General features: G+C 41.1%; 1 protein-coding gene across 2 annotated transcripts in view; it reads right to left on the minus strand.

Annotated features, from left to right (window-relative positions):
- The window catches only part of LOC109902185 (T-cell surface glycoprotein CD4-like), a 23,968-nt gene extending 618 nt beyond the window's left edge, over window positions 1-23,350 (minus strand). Inside the window, exons 1-11 of one of the 2 annotated variants that reach the window (XM_020498325.2) lie at window positions 22,574-22,712; window positions 12,120-12,238; window positions 5,145-5,215; window positions 4,853-5,002; window positions 4,327-4,482; window positions 3,732-3,992; window positions 3,148-3,546; window positions 2,230-2,487; window positions 1,293-1,399; window positions 1,115-1,164; window positions 1-885 (exon numbers count right to left, since the gene is read on the minus strand). The exon at window positions 1-885 is cut by the window's left edge and continues 618 nt beyond it. In XM_020498325.2, the coding sequence (XP_020353914.1) occupies window positions 855-885; window positions 1,115-1,164; window positions 1,293-1,399; window positions 2,230-2,487; window positions 3,148-3,546; window positions 3,732-3,992; window positions 4,327-4,482; window positions 4,853-5,002; window positions 5,145-5,202 (1,470 nt within the window). In that variant the 5' untranslated portion in view covers window positions 5,203-5,215; window positions 12,120-12,238; window positions 22,574-22,712 and the 3' untranslated portion in view covers window positions 1-854. Of the gene's footprint in view, window positions 886-1,114; window positions 1,165-1,292; window positions 1,400-2,229; window positions 2,488-3,147; window positions 3,547-3,731; window positions 3,993-4,326; window positions 4,483-4,852; window positions 5,003-5,144; window positions 5,216-12,119; window positions 12,239-22,573 lie in introns of both variants that reach the window. The other variant, XM_020498326.2, reaches the window with a different exon arrangement.
- Window positions 23,351-23,577: the final 227 nt, after the last annotated feature.

The following is a 23,577-nucleotide window of genomic DNA, read 5'->3' on the forward strand; positions in this document are numbered from 1 at the left end:
CAGCATGATCACTCGGCGCGTTGTATAACTCCTTCTCGGGACTATCTACTCGCTCTCCTCCCCTTTACTTGTGGACATCAGTGCACAACACATCAGCCATCTGTGACCAGGCGAAAAAAAACAAAGGAAGACAGAAGCTAGCTGTCCTCCGGCTACACCATGGTGCTAACCTACAGAGTGCTGCTGAGGCTACTGTAGACCTTCCTTTCAGAACAGTGTGTTTTAATCAACTATTTGGTGACATGAATATATTTAGTATAGTTTTATCTAAAAATGATTTTTTTAAATTATGTTTCACTATTTAAATTTTTAGGACATTCACTCAGGAGGAAGGTCCTCCCCTTCCTCCTCTGAGGAGCCTCCACTGCGATACACACAGGAAACTGTTGACCGTGAAAACCCCAGGAGTGTTGCAGTTCTTGACACAAACCGGTGCGCCTGGCACCTACTACAAGTACCCCGTTCAAAGACACTTACATTTTGTGTCTTGCCCATTCAGCATCTGAATGGCTCACGTACACAACCCATGGTGAATTTAACAAGTGACATAGCTTTCACCTGGATTGACCTGGACAGTCTATGTCATGGAACAGTAATACAGTGTACAGTAATACAAAAGTGACAGTAGCTATACATATTTATATACAGTATTTGTTCAATTGTAGCTCGAACATAGGTCATAAAGCAGGACAATATACACTTGTGAAATCTATGATCAAATATCACATGAAAACATCTTTCTTCTTTCTTGCTTCTTTTGTCCTTTTGATGTTCCTTTTTATCAGAATAGAATAGCTAAGATAAAACAGTAGACACATTGTCCATTGACAGGGATTCCAGTCTGTACAATATCTCTAGTTTCTGTAGAATCCTTTTGGTTTGGGGCTGTAACAGAGGGAAACAGAATGGTTAGCACCGTAAATAACCATTCTCAAACAGTATTTCTCAAATATGGGAGGTGCAACAGATAGCCCAAGGCATCAAAATGTAGTTGGCAAAAGAGGCAAAAAAGTTTAGGCTTCTACCTTGAACACGTGCGTGTGTATGTGTGTATGTGTGTGTGTGTGTGTGTGAGCGCGCGTGCATGCGTGCGTGCGCAGGAAATTACACTCACTCTTGGCAGTTGCAGAATCTGCGTTTGCCACGTCTGGGCATCATCACCCGCTGAAAACCGACAGAAACACACACAGGAAAGCTCAGTAACACTACCAACAAGACACAGCAAAATGGAAGAGATAGTGAGTACATTTTTATGCTAAAAATAAATATCTGATTAAATCACCAAACTGTACCTGTCTGTGGCGTCGGATGAGGATGACAGTGAGGATGAGGAGGAGGATGAAGATGACGGCTGCGGCACAGATGGTGACCAACAGCCACACGTCCATGGGGACTCGCTCTGTCCATCAGAACAACATCAAGAGAAACAGAATCAGTATGCAAGTTCTACACTGGTAACTTTACATTTACACTGATAACTTTACATTTACCCCAGATAACTTTACATTTACCCCAGATAACTTTACATTTACCCCAGATAACTTTACATTTACCCCAGATAACTTTACATTTACCCCAGATAACTTTACATTTACCCCAGTTGGGTCGGTAGGGTAGCCTAGTGGTTAGAGAGTTAGACTAGTATCCGGAAGGTTGCAAGTTCAAACCTCCTGAGCTGACAAGGTACAAATCTGTCGTTCTGCCCCTGAACAGGCAGTTAACCCACAGTTCCTAGGCCGTCATTGAAAATAAGAATTTGTTCTTAACTGACTTGCCTAGTTAAATAAAGATAACTTTACATTTAAACTGATAACTTTACAGCCTATCAAACCAATAAAGAAGTATTAACGTATGACAGTATGTGGTTTTCAATAATAGTATTATAATTTTTGTGATATATTGTATTTCTGGGTAGGCTTTACTGAAATATACCTCTATGCTCATATTCGCACACTGAATAGCATACCCGTAAGGTAGGTGTGCAAAGCACACCTCAGAGCTTCCTTCTTTACAGGCTTATAGTACTGTCTGCTATAAGTACATTGTACTTAATTACTGTAGTAGTACTGTGGTACTATACTGTTTAAAGTGCTGCAGTAAGCATGGCCACTGGCCAGTGAGGCTAATTTCACCCTAACCTCAATAGGTACAACCTAACCTCTACACACACACTCACCACACACCCTAACCACATCCTGACCATGTCACTTCCTGTTTCTACTTTCTCACCTATCTTCAGAGTGATCTCCACTGATGTCAGCTTGGTTTTGTTCCTCCATAATTCACACCTCCACCTCCCACCATTTCCATACGTCGCTTCGGGGATGGTGAGAAGGGTGGGGTGGGGGGAGGAGTCTAAAGGGAGGAGGGAGGAGTGATGTGGTGGGATCCATTTCACTTCCAGGTCAGAGGTCAGAGGCTGGCCCAGGGTACAGGTGAGGTTGACCTCCTGACCTAAAAAGGCCACTGGACCTGGAGAGGTAAACACTGGACAGGAGAGAGAGAGCAAGAGAGAGAGAGAGAGCGTGAGCAAGAGTGAGAAAGAAAGAAAATTCACCTTTTTGATGTGATAAAAAGGCAGAGACAGACAAAACATGTCTTTTTTTTTACAAAAACGTGGAGAAACACATTTTTTTTGTTAGTATCCATCCAGCTGGCATATTATCCTGGCAGAGAGAAACCTCATTATACACTATTAAAACAAGTGGAGCCAGACAAGTGTATTATCCAATGAATTAGACACAGGACACAATACACCGGGGACAGACTGTTCCCGATGAACGACAGAAGGAGATGAGAAAACTGTCTGGGTGCAATAAACAGAAGCATAGAAAGAGGGAGTTGCATTGCCATGACGATGGTCTGGCGGGTTTGAATGACAATGAAGGGAGAAAGAGGGAAAGAGGGATAGAGCGGGAAGAAGGGAACGTTAGAGAGATGTCGGGTGGTACTGATTGTACAATTGAGCACTGACAAAATCAAAGTGATTTGTCACTCCTCACTTTTGTAGGCAGAAAGATGGGGGAAATAAGTAAGGGAAGAGTTAAAAGGAAGGAGGAAGGAAGGTAGCGACAAAGTTAGGAAGTAAAGAAGGTAGGAAGGAAGGAGAAGGACATTTTCTCGGGACTGCCACAAAGCTTGACTTACCCTGTAGCACCTCCACACGCATTTCTCTCTTCAGGGTGTCGTCCCTCTGGAACTCCACAGCGCAGGTGTAGTCGCCCCTGTCCCCCTCCGTCACCCCTTTCTTTGACAGGGAGAGGTTTAGATTTTTCCTCTGCAGGGCTGAGACATCCAGCCCTCTCTTCTGATTGGTCACCCAGGCTAATGGAGGCCCCGGGGAGAGGTTGACGAGGGTCTGGACGACCCCAGTGAGGGAGCCTGCCGCTGGGCTTGGGGTAAAGGTCCAGCGGCCTCCCTGGATGCTCTTCTCCTGGCTGTCTGACCAGGATAGAGGAAGCGGAATGGAAAAGAAACATGGAAGATGGAGAAGAGAGAGGGAGGAGACAGAGGTATAGATAGGCTGTGGATGAGCAGGGGAGAGGTCTGAGAAGGGGAGCGAGATTGAGAGAGTGAGAGAGAGCAAGAGAGAGAGGAGAGAGAATGAGAGACAGAGATAGGAAAGGGACAGTTTAACCTCAGTCTGAAGACATTTTACCTCTTGAGGGGAAATGATTTAATCTAGAAGACCATAAACCATAATCTAGAAGACCATACAACTTAACACTTACCTATTACAGTAACAGGGGTGTTGGCATAGGCTTCCCTGCCCTGGTATGTCACCACACAGGTCCACTCTCCATTGTCTTGGCCAGTGACATTCATTACTGTCAGGCCCCCGTTATTTCCAATCTGGGCACGCTTGTCCTTGTTCAGGTCCTGTTTCTGGGGACTAAGCCATCTTCTCTGTGTCCCCTCAAATATTTCCTTTACGTCACAATTCAGATTAAGATTCTTCCCAGCCAACAGGGGAGAGACTGGCTGTACACTCACTGAGAGAGGAGAGATGGAGAGAGAGAAATAGAGAGAGACAGAGAGAGAGAGAGAGCAAAGAAAGAGAGAGAGAGCAAAGAGAGAGAGAGAGAGAGAGAGAGAGAGAGAGAGAGATTGAGAGAGAGAAAGAGAGAGAGATTGAGAGAGAGAGAGAAAGAGAGGGAGAGAGAGAGACAGAGGAGGGGTAAACAAAGGTACATTTGTATACATGCGTGTGCAGTACTTGTTTCCCCCACATGATGGTGACAGAACACAATGTCCCCATTTCCTTCCTCATCTTTCTCATAACAAACATGAGACAGAAATCCCTTCTCTCTATCACTCTGCACTTACCACGGGACAGTCTGAATGTGGTGACTGAGATAATTTGTGTTGGCCTGAAATCTTTCAGTTCACATTTGAAGGATTTGAAGTCCTCCAGTCTGATTTTGTTGATGATCAGGGAGAAGTCCGTCTTGGACAGAGACAGCCTGTCTTTCCACTCTGGATCTGCATGTCAATAATCAAGTGATTAATAGTAGTAGTAGTGTGAATGAGAAATGTGTCTTCTTGCTGTCTTATATTATTCCCAACCCACCTGGACACCACACAAACATATGAGAACGTGGAAGCAGCAGAGGGCTACCTGCAGAGGCAGAGCAGTAACCCTGAGCAGGTCAAGGGTTAAGTGCTCAAGAGAACAACAGTAGTAGGCACCTGATATTCTGTTTGCCAGCAACCCTCAAATTGTAAGCTAGTCAAAATCAGGTAAAAAAAAAAGCCAACTACCAAATACTGTTTAGCTCAATATGTTTCTGGCTCAAAAAAAAAGGTCACGCTTGATTAAAGCTGGGTACCCTCTCGCACTAATCTCACTCACCTATTGTCTCTCGACCCTGGGCGTTGCGGAATATCAAAGATTTTTGGTCCATCCCAAAGTACCATTGTACCGTCACCTTTTCTGAACCCCACTTCAATTTGGGGAGTGTGACCGTCCCTCCCACCTGACCATACACCACATCTTCAGCCCCTGAGGGAGAACACAGAAGGCAAGATATATATATATATATATATATACTTTACGTCCAATAGTAAGTTACCTTTACAGAAATGTATCTGTTGCTATATAATATAACATAGAGTATAAACACTCTCAGAAAATTCTCTCTTACCTGTTGAAGAGATGAACAAAGCAATAACGATTGAAAGGCATCCAGAAACATAATTCATTTTGTAGCTTCTCCTGAAAACAAAGAGCAACAAACGCTGAATAAGGCGACTTGCTATAGTCATGTATTTCCTGTCACCCAAGATCAAATACTGTGGAAACAAATCAACAGTTCACATCAAGCAGTAGCGCTTCTTCTTGGATATTAAAAGGTTAAACAATAACATCTAGCTATACCTTTTATATCCTACAGTATGACGGTATTTTGATGTCAGCAAAAACTGTCACTGAAGAGACCCAATTTCTGTTCCTCCCTTTTGTCATGTACTTGTAAACGCCATCTTTTACCCATTTAAAACACACGCATTTAGATAAATTCACTGATTCACATTAAATTGATTTCATTTACTTGACTGAAATTGGAGTACATTAACCCCGACTGATTCCCATTCACATGACAGTGATTCTTGTTGTCAGAGTAAAAAAAAAAAAGAGAGAAAGGATGGGGTTTGTGGTGGTCTCTGATTTAGAGAAGTTGAGAGACAGACAAAAAGAAGAGGAAGAACGAAGAAAGGTGGAGGGAGAGAAGCAGTAGCTTTGTGGTGGGCTTTGGTTGAGAGAGGGATGGGGGAGAAGAGAGAGGGGGCGAATGCTGAGGCTGTGGTGGACCCTGATTTCACGAAGTGTAGATTCGTATCCATATCCTCACCTCCTCTCCTCCCCGCTCACTCACTCACACACCCCCTCCCTTCCTCCTCTATTCCACGAAAGGCGGATTTCTCCACGCTTGATGGAAGAAAAAAAAGACCACAATGGCAGTCGTACACTGGGAGTGTGGTCTATTGTAGTTGTTTATTCTGTTTTCTGTGTTGTGTGTTCATGCATGCGTGTGTGTGTACGTGTGTGTACGTGTGTGTACGTGTGTGTGTGTGTGTGTGTGTGTGTGTGTGTGTGTGTGTGTGTGTGTGTGTGTGTGTGTGTGTGTGTGTGTGTGTGTGTGTTTTAGTCGTAGGTGTGTTGTGGGTACTGTCACAATTTTTGTCTGAAGCATTCTGCACTCGTTTCTCTCTTTTCATCTCAATGCTTTAACCTGTGTGTGAACAGAGTACAGTCAGCTCCTGATGAATGTAACAGTTCAGGCTGTCATGACAGGGATGTGCACTTAAAGGGAGCATAGAGTTGTCAGGGGCAATTTAAAGAACGTAATATAATCACATCCAAAGTGCTCATCAGGTTTCAACTGTATCGTGTGTTGTGTCAACTAGGCTGCAAACAATTTCACATTAGGGGATGATCATGATCTACTGAATGTAAACAATGCAGAATTACTCCACCAAACGACAAATATGTGCATTAATAAAACACAGTTATAACTGCCGTGCGCTGGCATGTTATCCACCGTTACAGTGGAGAAGACAGAAGGGTGTCTACTGGGGAGAACTACACAACAATATACTAGTAGTAGATTGTTATCTTGGTCAAATAAAAATCAAGGATCAAGGTACTCTTTATAGTGTGTTAGAAAATGAACCTGCTACCAGGGTAAGTGCTACCATAGGGGTGGCAGGTAGCCTAGCGATAAGAGCGTTGAGCCAATAACCGAAAGATTGCTAGATCGAATCCCTGAGTCGACAATGTGAAAAATCTGTCGATGTGGCCTTGAGCCAGGCACCTTAACCCTAATTGATCCAGGGTGGCTGTTGACAACGGCAGACCCTGGCCGTGACCCCACTCTCTGAGGGTGTCTCAGGGGAAGTTGGGATACGCAAAATAAAAACAATTCACACGTGAAATAGGACTAATATACAGTGCATTCGGAAAGTATTCAGATCCCTTGACTTTTTCCACATTTTGTTACGTTACAGCCTTGTTTTAAAAAGATTCCATTGTTTTTTTCCCACATCAATCTACACACAATACCCCATAATGAAAAAGCAAACACAGGTTATTAGACATTTATGCAAAAAAACAAAAAAACAAACTAAAACATCACATTTACATAAGTATTCAGACCCTTTACTCAGTACTTTGTTGAAGAACCTTTGGCAGTGATTACAGCCTCGAGTCTTCTTGGGAATTATACTACAAGCTTGGCACGCCTGTAATTGAGGAGTTCAAATCAAATCAAATCAAATGTATTTGTCACATACACATGGTTAGCAGATGTTAATGCGAGTGTAGCGAAATGCTTGTGCTAGTTCCGACAATGCAGTAATAACCAACGAGTAATCTAACTAACAATTCCAAAACTACTACCTTATACACACAAGTGTAAAGGGATAAAGAATATGTACATAAAGATATATGAATGAGTGATGGTACAGAGCGGCATAGGCAAGATGCAGTAGATGGTATCGAGTACAGTATATACATATGAGATGAGTATGTAAACAAAGTGGCAGAGTTTAAAGTGGCTAGTGATACATGTATTACATAAAGATGCAGTAGATGATATAGAGTACAGTATATACGTATACATATGAGATGAATAATGTAGGGTATGTAAACATTATATTAAGTAGCATTGTTTAAAGTGGCTAGTGATATATTTGACATCAATTCCCATCAATTCCCATTATTAAAGTGGCTGGAGTTGAGTCAGTGTGTTGGCAGCAGTCACTCAATGTTAGTGGTGGCTGTTTAACAGTCTGATGGCCTTGAGATAGAAGCCCTTTTTCAGACTCTCGGTCCCAGCTTTGATGCACCTGTACTGACCTCGCCTTCTGGATGATAGCGGGATGAACAGGCAGTGGCTCGGGTGGTTGTTGTCCTTGATGATCTTTATGGCCTTCCTGTGACATCGGGTGGTGTAGGTGTCCTGGAGGGCAGGTAGTTTGCCCCCGGTGATGCGTTATGCAGACCTCACTACCCTCTGGAGAGCCTTACAGTTGTGGGCGGAGCAGTTGCCGTACCAGGCGGTGATACAGCCCGACAGGATGCTCTCGATTGTGCATTTGTAGAAGTTTGTGAGTGCTTTTGGTGACGAGCCAAATTTCTTCAGCCTCCTGAGGTTGAAGAGGCGCTGCTGCGCCTTCTTCACGATGCTGTCTGTGTGGGTGGACCAATTCAGTTTGTCTGTGATGTGTACGCCGAGGAACTTAAAACTTACTACCCTCTCCACTACTGTCCCATCGATGTGGATAGGGGGGTGTTCCCTCTGCTGTTTCCTGAAGTCCACAATCATCTCCTTAGTTTTGTTGATGTTGAGTGTGAGGTTATTTTCCTGACACCACACTCCGAGGGCCCTCACCTCCTCCCTGTAGGCTGTCTCGTCGTTGTTGGTAATCAAGCCTACCACTGTTGTATCGTCCGCAAACTTGATGATTGAGTTGGAGGCGTGCGTGGCCACGCAGTCGTGGGTGAACAGGGAGTACAGGAGAGGGCTCAGATGCACCCTTGTGGGGCCCCAGTGTTGAAGATCAGCGGGGTGGAGATGTTGTTATCTACCCTCAACACCTGGGGGGCGGCCCGTCAGGAAGTCCAGTACCCAGTTGCACAGGGTGGGGTCGAGACCCTGGGTCTCGAGCTTGATGACGAGTTTGGAGGGTACTATGGTGTTAAATGCTGAGCTGTAGTCGATGAACAGCATTCTCACATAGGTATTCCTCTTGTCCAGATGGGTTAGGGCAGTGTGCAGTGTGGTTGAGATTGCATCGTCTGTGGACCTATTTGGGCAGTAAGCAAATTGGAGTGGTTCTAGGGTGTCAGGTAGGGTGGAGGTGATATGGTCCTTGACTAGTCTCTCAAAGCACTTCATGATGACGGCAGTGAGTGCTACGGGGCGGTAGTCGTTTAGCTCAAGTTACCTTAGCTTTCTTGGGAACAGGAACAATGGTGGCCTCTTGAAGCATGTGGGAACAGCAGACTGGGATAAGGATTGATTGAATATGTCCGTAAACACCCCAGCCAGCTGGTCTGCGCATGCTCTCTGCAGATCTGTCAGGTTGGATGGGGAGCTATTTTTATTTTCAGGCATCTCCAGAGATGTTCGATCGGGTTCAAGTCTGGACTCTATCTAGCTGAAGCCACTCCTGCATTGTCTTGGCTGTGTGCTTAGTGTTGTCCTGTTGGAAGGTGAAGCAGTCTGAGGTCCTGAGTGCTCTGGAGCAGGTTTTCATCAAGGATTTCTCTGTACTTTGCTCTGTTGATCTTTCCCTCGATCCTGACTATTCTCCCAGTCCCTGCCGCTGAAAAACATCCGAATAGCACTTTATTTAACTTGGCAAGTCAGTTAAGAACAAATTCTTATTTTCAATGACGGCCTAGGAAAAGTGGGTTAACTGCCTTGTTCAGGGGCAGAATGACAGATTTTTACCTTGTCAGCACAGGGATTCGCTCTTGCAACCTTTCGGTTCGCTCTTGCAACCCAACGCTCTAACCACTAGGCTACCTGCTGCCCCTATGATTCTGTAGGGATGGTGCCAGGTTTCCTCCAGACGTGACATTTGGCATTCAGGCCAAAGAGTTCAATCTTGGTTTCATCAGACCAGAGAATCTTGTCTGAGAGTCCTTCACATCCCATTTAACAAACTCCAAGCGGGCTGCCTTTTACTGAGGAGTGGCTTCCGTCTGGCCACTCTACCATTAAGGCCTGATTGGTGGAGTGCTGCAGAGATGGTTTTCGTTCTGGAAGGTTCTCCCATCTCCATAGAGCAACTCTGGAGCTCTGTCAGAGTGACCACCTGGTTCTTGGTCACCTCCCTAACCAAGGCCCTTCTCCCCCGATTGCTCAGTTTGGCCAGGCAGCCAGCTCTAGGAAGAGTCTTGGTGGTTCCAAACTTCTTCCATTTAATGAATGATGGAGGCCACTGTGTTCTTGGGGACCTTGAATGCTGCAGAACATTTTTGGTACCTTCCCCAGATCTGTGCCACGACACAATCCTGTCTCGGATCTCTACAGACAACCTCACTGTCAAATGTGGGACCTTATCTGGACAGGTGTGTGCCTTTCCAAATCATGTCCAATCAACTGAATTTACGACAGGTGGACCCCAATCAAGTTGTAGAAACATCTCAAAAATAATCAATGAAAACAGGATTTACCTGAGCTCAATTCTCATAGCAAAGGGTCTGAATGTAAATAAGTATTTTTTATACATTTGCAAAATGTTCTAAAAACCTGTTTTCGCTTTATCATTATGGGGTATTGTGTGTAGATTGAGGGGAAATTAATTTAATACATTTTAGAATAAGGCTGCAATGTAACAACATTTGGAAAAAGTGAAGGGTTCTGAATACTTTCCGAATGCACTGATAAGCACCCAAATAAGTATCAGCAGGTGCATGGGGAAAAATATATATATACAGTCGTTACGGACCCAGATGAAGGTTTATTGAAACCATAAAAATAAAATAGCAATGTGTTGGAGTTTTCCTTTTTATTTATTAGCCTGACTCTTCATAATATGAAAATGCCTTTATTTAAGTGGCATAAAAATATTCTAAAAAGCTGGGATGCATTTAGACTTTTCGGCCTTCGTCAAGATGCCGAAACTCATCTTGGCCTTCGTCGTTACGATCTCTTTTCATGACAACCTCACCTCATCATTCTACTTCATCTCCTGCTACTAAAGGACAGGGGAATGTGACTCCCTTTTGCCTTTCTCTTTATAAAAATGACTTGACATGTTTTCAAGATAAATGTTAGATAGAGATTTCAGGCGGTAGTTTGTGTAACTAAAATGTTATTAAATTCAGGCCAGCTGTTAGGCCTATGTTAATTGTTGTAGTACAGTACAATACAATATGATGAGATAAAATATGTTTCGACATATGTTTAGAAATATCTGTGTAGGTCATTCCTCACCTCTGAACTTTGTAAGACTTATCTGTCCGTTGAGGTTGGTAAACGGCAGTGGGATATGAGACAAGTAGTGAGGTTCTGGAGGAAGAGGAAGTATAGAGCTATATAGAAGCGATAGAGGGAGCAAGACAGAGGACAGCAAGACAGAGGGAGAGAGAGAGAGGACGAGTGATAGAGAGAGAGGAAGAGAGAGAGCGAGAGAGAGAGAGAGAGAGAGATCGCACCTGAACAGTTAACCCAGAAAAGCAGATGATCGTGTCTGTGGTCAGGGCGGAGGTTAAACAGCAAAAAGAGAGAGGGGGATGCGAAGGGGAAGGGAGGGGGAGGGAGGACAGGATCCATCTATGTAAAAAGGTGAAGGAATAATCTTACAGAATTGTCTCCCATTTTAAGATAGTGGAACTCTGATACTGATCCCTGCAATTTGATTGTACACAGTACAAAACATATGATGGAGTGTAAAATCGGACTAAATCATTCTTCCCCACAGAGCTTATCAGTATAAGTAATGTGAGTAGAATTGTTGAACCTTTATGACTTGTATGTGAGGTGTGTATAGCCATGTCACATCTGTAAACCAGGGGCTTGAATTTCAATGGGACCAGATAGGCCTAGCGCAAAGAGGAGTGTCTTTCGGTGTGAGAGCATCAGCTCAGAGAGAGCCTTTACAGTACATTAAAAAGGCATCATGAAATGTCTGCGAAACGTGGTAAAATACAATGGCAATGAAACCATGAAATGTCTATATACCGGGGTAGCACGACAGATAAACACATCGGTGGACAAATGCATTGGGTTGACCGCCATTTCAACATTTATCTGAAACGCACTTGTTACCTCTCTTATTCTAATTTAAGGTAACGTTAACAGGTTTTACTTTACTGTGAATGCAAAGTGGGCATACGCTTATAGGACAGCATGTAACATTTGATGAAAGTGCAATAAATTGTGACAAATATTCTGCATTCACTAATGCAGAAGAAACCCACATATGTTTTCTCTGTAAATATAGTTGTCTGATTTAGACACTCGGTGGTCTACTACGAGCAGTCATAACAATGATCAATAGTTATTACATCAATACTTTCACATTGTTTACCACAAATCAATGATCATAGAGCGCTATTATACCATATTACATCTAGCATCTCAGTTAACATCCTTTTCTATACTTACGTTTGGCGGATAGCATCGAGAGTCCCTCGCCAATGACGAAGAGCCAGGCGGAAATGTTGATTTTCAGAGAAACAACATTGCTTTTAAACCCTGTTGCACCTCCCTCACTACTGATTGGTCTAAAAGGAATCAGGAAATGTACAGTTATTGGTCAGGTGCATTAAGACCAAAGCAGTGATATTTTTAATTGGCTGAAGAAAGGGTGGATTATGTTAGCAACATTTTTCGCTAGCGTTTTAGCGCAGTAACAGCCGGTAATAACAAAATAGGCCACATAATAGTTATTATTTGAACCATTATCATTTTTTCATTGTTGTTATCATCATCGTCAATATTATTCTAACCCACATGTCAACAATAGTTAGTCAATTTGATGTACTTCTGCCAGTCGTTGTTCACCTTTACATTGCTTCGCTCGGGCCATAAAATTGCAAATGTTTTACTCGGCCACAGGTTTCATCTACATTAGACAGAACATAAATCAGCAGAGAGAAACAAGCAATCTATTAACACACACAAATACGTATCTCTCTTGTTTCATTGTAGATAACCAAACTACAGTTTAAACATGAAACTGGGTGCCTGCAGCACATGTTTATTGAATCATAAAAATTACCAAAACTGACATCAATATATATATATATATATATATATGTGTGTAGCCCTTTCCTGCAGTTAAATTATGTTATTCATATTTTTCATAACTTCACAATTAATAAAAATAAATAAATAACCATGTGTGTGCGTACTTTTGTTTCAAAGTAGATTTGTTCAAGACTACCCAGAAACACTCTGTGTGGCCCTGATTTAGCCCACTACAGTAAAAGCTTAACTAGGTGTACCGATTATAGGCCTGAATCAGATTCGTAGGCCTTTGAAATATACAAAGTTTAACAAAGCATCACATTTAAGAGCTTATAATAATGCTCTAATAAAGCTTCATCAAAAAAGCTGGCCACTGAAAGACAAATGGACCTGGCCAATTAATCCGTGGTACTGAACCCTTGAAAAAGATAACACCATATTTAGCAGGATCCATTTTGAAAGCGCATAATCCATCCTTATTCTAATGACCACCATCAGACCATTTTTGGTTATTTAAGAAATGTAATCATTATCCCACAAACACATGCTCAGATTTGTAGCCTACATTTCCACACATGAACAAGTGAATAATTTAAAGAAGAATTCATATTTCATGTGATTTGGTTGATTGTTTTTTTGTTGGTAAAGCAACACGGTAACGTCACAAGATTGGGTACATGAATAAGAGCAGTTGAACGTAGACTATGTAATGAATTGAAATGACCATTGAACAGCAGGAACTATTGTAGATTGCATCTTTAAATGTTCCCACAGATTTGATGCGACTGTACCAGTACGCTACGTATTTAACATTGACCATATAGTCGTGCTATTGTTACTCATAATCAGACATACACATTGAACAATGTATTCAATGATATTCAATTTCCTACCCAGAGTCACAAGGTTTACAAGATAATAAAATGACTTCATCCTCTTCACAATGATTCTAAACTCATGTATATAACTCAAAATTCGTAATTCACAACACACCTTATCCAATTGGTGCCCCGTGTGAGGAGCATCAATTACACAATTTGTGCCCCGTGTGAGGACAATCTCCATCAGTACGAACCTCATTCCACATTGAGAATAACAATGATCTATTCTAGTGAATCAATGTCAAGTTAGGTTCATGTATTAAGCTATGTAAAATTCACCACTAGGCAAATTTTGTTGTGCACAATTTCAAAAAGAAAGAGTTGAGATAACTGAAATACATAAATTACACAAATGGTCAAGTATGATATAGCAATAACAAAAATGTTCTTCCAAATACAAAAAATTGCAAAGAGTCATGCATAATCATTCATCGATGCTACCTCAAAGTTGAAAAAATTTACTAAATGTAATAGAGTGAATTGAAGCTTGATGGCACTTTTCTGTTTCACTCTACAACTATGATTGAATGTTTTACTAAGTTCAATATAAAACCCATTGCAATTGCAACACCCTTGAATCTAGTGCGTACCCTATTTGATAACTTTAAAAAAAAGCCTAGCAGGTTCTAACCGTTGTCTTGGGTGAAGAAACACCTGTGTTCACTTCACATGTGCCTCTCCATGCTGTATATACCCTCCTTAGTACATAGCTTTGCAGAAAGTGGGATCATGTGTGCACTCAAAACTACAGTAGAACCCCAGAACCCCATATACCACCTGTTAATCTATGTGTCCCTAACTACCTGCATTACAAGTTACTGTATATGAAACTAACTCTTAGAGCTGAAGTTTAGAGATAAACTTGAGATGTGCTCGCGTAACTTGTCCACGTCAAGGCATTTCAAGACTTGTCTTGGTAAAGACATGACAGCCTAAACAACAACAAAACGTATCCAACGTTCAATCCAATAGTTTTTTTCAATAGTATGTTGGCTTTACTGTGTCTTTATGGGAAAGAGAACATGGGCGGCAGGTAGCCTAGCGATTAAGAGTGTTGGGCCAGTAACTGAAAGATCGCTGGTTCAAATCGCTGAGCCGACTAGGTGAAAATTCTGTCGATGTGCCCTTGAGTAAAAGCATTTAGCTCTAATGGCTCCTGTAAGTCACTCTGGGTCTGCTAAATGACACAAAAAAACTGTCTAACCGTTCAGACCATCTTCTAAATGAAACACATTGGCAAGGACAAAAATGTTGATCTGACAAAGGTTCACAATGTAGTACATTTGAGTGTGGGCAAGAATTATCATACTGTTTTCTAACGAGAACCTGTTTTCTATCTAGCTCCATGAAATGTGTGTGTTTGACTACAAATTAGGCAATTTTTCAACTGAAGAGTTACCTGTACTAGAGAAACAGTGCTCAGGTGGTTTGGAGACAAGAACCACAACAAGCACCAAACAAACAAGTCAGTCACGTCTCATCTCTCTCTTGATGTTTGCATTCTTTCGTGCTCTCTTTGTCTGCCGTGCTCTGTTCTGAGATGAACTGAAAAAAGGGTTGAGCACGCTCGGTCTTATCCCGGTCTTATCACCTACTTGGGCCTTTCGGTAGGACTTTAGAATGCTGCATGTCTAAAGGTCTTGATAGCGGTTTTATTAATACTCTACGCATCAATACAGAAGTTAGGCGTAGGACCTCTGACGGAAATGTACTGGTTCAAGGACATCATCATCCTCACTCAAAAAATGTGAAAGACTGCAAAACCAGTTCAAAGCTCAAATACAGTAAGATATGTTATGCAATTGACCCATAGAAATACACGTTGTCTCAGATTCCCAAACATTCAAAGTTTGTTGTAGTTATATTTGCTGATGAAGCATGGGAATGAGAAAACGTTATAAAAAATTGACCAAAAAATCTCCTGTGGAAAACACCTGAAAGTGAGGACTCCCTCGTTAGTCAGAGACCTAACGATTTGAAGGTGTTGTGCCACACACCACACAAAGTCATTACCGAAAAAGAGAATGAGAGATAGTGTGGGGGGTAGGGATAAAAGAGGGGGTGATTGGTTTTTCGAGACATCCCTGATTCTTCTTATGATGTTCCCCTCTTTCCTATAGATTGGGTCTCTCTCACTCTCTTCTCTCACTCTCTCTCTCTCTCTCTCTCTCTCTCTTTAACTCATAGGGTGTTTGATGGTCCATTAGACCACTGGATCTCCATATTTGATACGAAAGGCAGTCGAACTGAGACACGAAGAGAGCTGTGACCAAGACAGATGGGGAGGTACCTGGCACGGTTCCCTTTGCTTTCTGTCACTTTCAATCATACGTACATGAACTCAGTTGTTTTCTTGTGTTTAAAGAAATAACAGTTAAATGTCAGGGGGAAGAGAGGCTAAGAATAGCAGATATGTGACATTTTGTAAAATGATTGTGAAATGATTGTGAAATGATTGTGAAAACACCTTTTTTTGCAATACACAATTCATGTCAGGTAAACTTGTTCAAGGCCTTTTGAAACCCCTGTGTTGTGTAACTGCCTCTGTTAGCCCAGAAAGTTTATCTGTTTATCTTTTTCCCCTTTCTCTTTCTCTACTATCCCCATGGTCTGCATGCTTTGATGTTTTCATACCGTAAAATGTTATGATTAATTTTATGTAAGTGTCCTGCTTGAAAACAACTTACCCCAATGTATGTACTTACTCCAACTCAATGTATGTACTTACTCCAACTCAATGTATGTACTTACTCCAACTCGATGTATGTACTTACTCCAACTCAATGTATGTACTTACTCCAACTCAATGTATGTACTTACTCCAACTCGATGTATGTACTTACTCCAACTCAATGTATGTACTTACTCCAACTCAATGTATGTACTTACTCCAACTCGATGTATGTACTTACTCCAACTCAATGTATGTACTTACTCCAACTCAATGTATGTACTTACTACAACTCGATGTATGTACTTACTCCAACTCGATGTATGTTTACAGTAAAGTGCACAGTAAAGTGTTTAAATCAAGGCAATTCATGTCTAACTGTCTGTATTTGAACATATCCTAGAGAGCTTTTAGCTCTCTGCAGGTGAAGAAGGAAAAGGTCACATGACTGAAACATGACTGAAACATCATAGTAATGAAACAATTGTCCAAATAATTTAGCATGGGGTATTTTTAGCAAACCTCATTGAACACTTGTTGTGAATCAGGTGAAATTATATTTTGTCATGAAAACCTTGTCATAAGCTGACTGACGTATGTTTGCTGGAATTAAAAACGACAACCCAAGTGGAAATACAAGAGGGAGGACCAAATGTCAAACACAAAATCTCAGTCTTGCTTTGAATGGAGAAAACTGATCAACAGAGAGAGAGAGAGAGAGAGAGAGAGAGAGAGAGAGAGAGAGAGAGAGAGAGAGAGAGAGAGAGGGAGAGAGAGAGAGAGAGAGAGAGAGAGAGAGAGAGATAGAGAGAGAGGGAGAGAGAGAGAGAGAGAGAGAGAGAGAGAGAGAGAGAGAGAGAGAGAGAGAGAGAGAGAGAGAGAGAGAGAGAGAGAGAGAAAAAGAAAGAAAGAAAAGAAAGAAAGAAAGAAAGAAAGAAAGAAAGAAAGAAAGAAAGAAAGAAAGAAAGAAAGAAAGAAAGAAAGAAAGAAAGAAAGAAAGAGCAATTAGTCATGTTTATGAAAGTCTGAACGAGGGAATCCTTGTAATCTCATTATGAAAAATGATCCCTCGCTTGCACAGTATTGGAAACATGAGATTATTTCTAGAGTGACTTTAACCAAAGGAAGCACCTGCCTCAGCCTGAATGTCTGTTCTCAATTTTTACAATGCACCTGCAAGAGAGGACCAAAAATAGATATATTTCATAACAAAATATGTATGTTAAGACTGTATTCCTTTACTTTTGTGTTCATAGGCATCCACCCATTCCTTTAATAGGCCATAGTTGTCAGTAGTGTTCATCAGTACTCAAGTCTACTCTACGTGTCGTAACAGTAAACTACACCAGTAGCTTAAAATACACAAATGACTGAAACCAGTACAGATTAGTGTTAGTGTAATATACTTTACAACACTGCAGCTTAGGCCCAAAATAAGATACAAGGAACCCAAACCAATGAAATGAAAGTAAAATATTCTAAACAGAATATCTGAATAATATCAGAATATCTGAATGGTGCATAGTGTGGCTTTGTAAAATACTGTGCTGGTTAGGCGACGTGTTGGATTAAAATGTGTGGTGAATACTATAGCATTGAATGTATTCACAATCAAGTCATACCGTAAATCCATAGAATTATGTACATTTACTCACTACACTGGGTGATGTGCAGATCCAAGTACAATGTACACCATTTGAAAAATAGTGCTTTATGAAAAGTACATCTCTGTTTGAGTATACTATTGTGAATGACGTTTTCCTAATTACATTTGCTGGGATTTTCAGCCCTGGGGTCAAATGCACCTGGACTGAAGACTGCACCAATTTGATTATTCTAAATATCGTATTCTATCGAAACATTTTATAATAATGAATTTTAAGGTCTGCCTAAATTGCTTATCTTCATTGTTACGCAGTTAGTTGACCATGGAGTAAATACACGTGCGTCATTTTCTGTTCTTGATCTACACTGTATCTGACTACAGGAATGTGTAAATATATGTTAAGAAATACATTCATTAGTGACATATCATGATTTACAACCAAGTAATAGTTTATTAGCTATTTAGCGGATCTTTAAATAAAGTGTTACAATAATATATATATATATATATATATATATATATAACTACATAATTATAATTCACTGACGTGTTTTGAGCTTGACTAAATATCATCTGTCAGGATTATAGATATTCAATTGTAGTAGATACTGTGTACGCGTTGCAACTGAATACCTATCATTTTGGCTGCTTTTTAATGTTATCAGCACAAGCTGGGATGTTTCCTGTTGTTCAACGGACATTTAAATTAATGATATACCCATCCAATGAATGCTTTGTTTTCATTTGAGTTTTAGTAAACAATCGTATAAATGTATATCTTGGAAATATCATATCGATCTCAGGGACGGACCTCTCCTGGCATCCATTTGGAACGAAACACACATTTAAGACTGTGACAGTGACATATTGTGATTACCTTGGACAGGCACATGACTATAATGTTGTGTTCGTTCACATGACCATCCTCACATTCCTTAACATGTAAAATAAACATTTTTAGTGATTGAGTTTGCGGACCGTCTCTAGCAGGCCTAACCATTATTTTCCAAAGGATAGTGAAAAATACTACCCTTTGGGGTTGGGCTCAATTCCATTTCAATTCAGTCAAATCGGGAAGGAAACTGAAATCCCAATCCAATTCCAATTTTACTCAACACTTCTATATGTGACTGAATTCGATTTGAATCCTTGCTACTTTGTATCACTGCTACTTGTTTCCCAAATGATATGTAAGGAGGGACCCACTGGTGAACTGTATCCAATTCCTACTTGACAGCAGCTAAAGTCTGTGCTACTACCAGAAAGACAATTCAAACAGCTATAGGTGGGACATGACCCAAAGACCTTAATGTGTCATGTCTCTCTTGCCACAGTTGCTGTTGTTTCCATGGCCTCGGCCCTCATCAATAGACAGGACTTGTAAACGCTCCTCAGCAATACTGAGACGTACATATATGTGTATATATTACACCTTACAAATACTTCGAACTTGACAAAACTCCAGTGCCGTTGTAAACTTCATTTCTTGATGGTGGATATTATATTCAATCTCCTCCAGAGGACTTGTGGGTCTTTATATTAAGCGACTCGCGGTTACAACAGGTCAAATACTCGATCTTGTATTAGTTCTCTGATCACAAGAACGCAGCCTAGTAGGAGTTACATCAACACCGGCTCTTCTCTTCACCCTCTGGACGCACACAGGTAACTTCTGGGAATAATTCCGTTCTTCACAATAAAGGCCTTAAAAGAGGTCAGTAATAATGACTCGATAGTACTATACAAAAACCGAGGCTACACTATTGGTACAGTACAAGTACATGTTTTACCAGATATGTATGGCATACCCAATGCAAATGTTACTACGATCCCATGCTGCTATTGCAAACACACTTGTTATTGTCACAGAGACCCTAGGCTAGAATAGGACCTAATCAGAGTAGATATAGAGCAAGTTGACATCACTGCATACACTGTAGGCTGAACAATAGTCACACCCATTAGTGCACTTACTCACACCAAGCACTGACTTCAAAGCAATCATAGAAATTACACCAAATAGCATCTGGCCAGCCATAACCTAATACTATCAACATGCCTGAAATAGACGGTACTCAACATGTTATTACATTACAACTCTGGAAGCATCTAAAGAAGGTGTGAGAATAGTTTAAATCACTATTGTAGGGAATGGCGACAGTGTAAGATCCCTTACGGGTCTCCTAGCATCGTGACAGGCCTACCTAGGCAAGGTTTGTTACACGGTCCCTTCCCTTCTGGAGAACATGTCCCCACACTTCACTATACCAATACCCTCTCCGACAGCCCCCAAGGCAACATCCCACATCACACCAATTTTTGCAAATGGCAACAATGTAAATGCCCCTTGTGGGTCTCAAACCTAGGTCTTCCAGCCTGTAGGCAAGACCTGCTAACCACTGTTCCAATAAGAGTTAACTCCTTTTTGAGGGGATTGTAAACACAGTATATTCTACATAACCTGCATGTGTCAATTCTGTTGGATGTAGTCTACATACACTCAACCCGTTATTGTTAATAATCCGTTATATCTTCCGATATATACAGTGCCTTGCGAAAGTATTCGGCCCCCTTGAACTTTGCGACCTTTTGCCACATTTCAGGCTTCAAACATAAAGATATAAAACTGTATTATTTTTTTGTGAAGAATCAACAACAAGTGGGACACAATCATGAAGTGGAACGACATTTATTGGATATTTCAAACTTTTTTAACAAATCAAAAACTGAAAAATTGGGCGTGCAAAATTATTCAGCCCCCTTAAGTTAATACTTTTTAGCACCACCTTTTGCTGCGATTACAGCTGTAAGTCGCTTGGGGTATGTCTCTATCAGTTTTGCACATCGAGAGACTGACATTTTTTCCCATTCCTCCTTGCAAAACAGCTCGAGCTCAGTGAGGTTGGATGGAGAGCATTTGTGAACAGCAGTTTTCAGTTCTTTCCACAGATTCTCGATTGGATTCAGGTCTGGACTTTGACTTGGCCATTCTAACACCTGGATATGTTTATTTTTGAACCATTCCATTGTAGATTTTGCTTTATGTTTTGGATCATTGTCTTGTTGGAAGACAAATCTCCGTCCCAGTCTCAGGTCTTTTGCAGACTCCATCAGGTTTTCTTCCAGAATGGTGCTGTATTTGGCTCCATCCATCTTCCCATCAATTTTAACCATCTTCCCTGTCCCTGCTGAAGACAAGCAGGCCCAAACCATGATGCTGCCACCACCATGTTTGACAGTGGGGATGGTGTGTTCAGGGTGATGAGCTGTGTTGCTTTTACGCCAAACATAACGTTTTGCATTGTTGCCAAAAAGTTCAATTTTGGTTTCATCTGACCAGAGCACCTTCTTCCACATGTTTGGTGTGTCTCCCAGGTGGCTTGTGGCAAACTTTAAACGACACTTTTTATGGATATCTTTAAGAAATGGCTTTCTTCTTGCCACTCTTCCATGAAGGCCAGATTTGTGCAATATACGACTGATTGTTGTCCTATGGACAGAGTCTCCCACCTCAGCTGTAGATCTCTGCAGTTCATCCAGAGTGATCTTGGCTGCATCTCTGATCAGTCTTCTCCTTGTATGAGCTGAAAGTTTAGAGGGACGGCCAGGTCTTGGTAGATTTGCAGTGGTCTGATACTCCTTCCATTTCAATATTATCGCTTGCACAGTGCTCCTTGGGATGTTTAAAGCTTGGGAAATCTTTTTGTATCCAAATCCGGCTTTAAACTTCTTCACAACAGTATCTCGGACCTGCCTGGTGTGTTCCTTGTTCTTCATGATGCTCTCTGCGATTTTAACGGACCTCTGAGACTATCACAGTGCAGGTGCATTTATACGGAGACTTGATTACACACAGGTGGATTGTATTTATCATCATTAGTCATTTAGGTCAACATTGGATCATTCAGAGATCCTCACTGAACTTCTGGAGAGAGTTTGCTGCACTGAAAGTAAAGGGGCTGAATAATTTTACACGCCCAATTTTCAGTTTTTGATTTGTTAAAAAAGTTTGAAATATCCAATAAATGTCGTTCCACTTCATGATTGTGTCCCACTTGTTGTTGATTCTTCACAAAAAAATACAGTTTTATATCTTTATGTTTGAAGCCTGAAATGTGGCAAAAGGTCGCAAAGTTCAAGGGGGCCGAATACTTTCGCAAGGCACTGTATATGGTTCCAGCAGTCACGGTCGGGACACAAAGCATACAACTATCTAAGCTCCTGCATTTGAAAAGAATATATACATGTACTGTATCTCAGGCAATTGTCCAGGTACAGATGGCTATGTGGGTGGAAAGGCCATACACTCGTTTACAGTTACGTCAGGATCATATTGCGAAATATTGGCAGGTATTTCACAAGTCCATTTTTGTTTGTTTGTTGCTGTTCTAAAACCTCCCTGCAACACATACGATTCCACCAACATCGTATTATTAGAAGCCGTGTCTTTTTGTCATTGTGTCAATTCTCCAAACTCCATTAGGTGCCACCAGAGAATATACGATTGATAAAAGTTTATATGGCTCTGGGTACCACTCATCCATAGCTATGTATTCCTTTAGTCCAATGTTATTACAATTCTTAGTACTAGCACAGTGAATTAACTATTGTTTTTTTCCCTAGATAACAATTTGCTTCTACATTATCCTCAGTCTGACAAATCCATCTTTATCGTAAGTGTGAAAAACACATATAGTAATGCTGTACTCACCAGTCTGATGCTCCCAGTGCAGAGATGAGATCACGTCTGACATCACTCAAACTGTACTCACTGTTACACACAGGGAGACAGGAAGCTAGAATGAACTATATGGTCCCCTCTGATCCTCTCACTGGTGCCTTCTGTGTTACATACACGTGTACACGTACACACACACACACACACACACAGTGGTGTAAAGTACTTAAGTCAAAATACTTAAGTCGTTTTTTGGGGTATCTGTACTTTACTATTTATATTTTTGACTACTTTTACTTCACTATATTTTCCCTGACACCCAAAAGTACCAGGACAATGGTCCAATTGACGCACTTATTGAGACAACATCCCTGGTCATCTCTATTGCCTCTGATCTGGCGGACTCACTAACCACACACTAACCACGCTTCTTTTGTAAAGGATTGTCTGAGTATTGGAGTGTGCCCCTGGTTATCCGTACATGTAAAAAACAAGATAATGGTGCCGTCTGGTTCACTTAATATAAGGAATTTGAAATGATTAATACTTTTACTTTTGTTACTTAAGTATATATTTAGCAATTACGTTTCCTTTTTTTATAAAAACAACAACTTTTGACACTTAATCCTTAAACACCCGTGCTTCAATCTAAGTAACATAAACATTAAAAAAATTAAAAATCTGTCAGTTTAAGCAAGAGATATCAGTTTCTGCAGAGATATTCCGTTTTTGCATGGGCTGCTGCGTCTGCCTATGTCGGCTTTCCACATCTGCGGTAGAAGGTGGCCGAGCTACATCCGTGTTTGTCAGACCAGGAAACATCACAAAAATCGGTCTTCTCACAAAAACGTGTGTAGCGTCCGAGCGGTTTGGCCTTTAAACACTATTATGGAAAGGGGAGACTAACGAACACGATCGTGTTCTCCGTTTTGCTCTACGACCCCCACAAGTGTCACGAAGTTTGGAGGTAGTTTTGTGCCAAGAAAAATAACGGGTTAAATATGTGTCCAAAAAAACAAATATATTTATTTTTTGCC

Source organism: Oncorhynchus kisutch, linkage group LG13 (genome assembly GCF_002021735.2).
Source record: "Oncorhynchus kisutch isolate 150728-3 linkage group LG13, Okis_V2, whole genome shotgun sequence".
In the NCBI taxonomy this organism is placed as follows: Eukaryota; Metazoa; Chordata; class Actinopteri; order Salmoniformes; family Salmonidae; genus Oncorhynchus; species Oncorhynchus kisutch.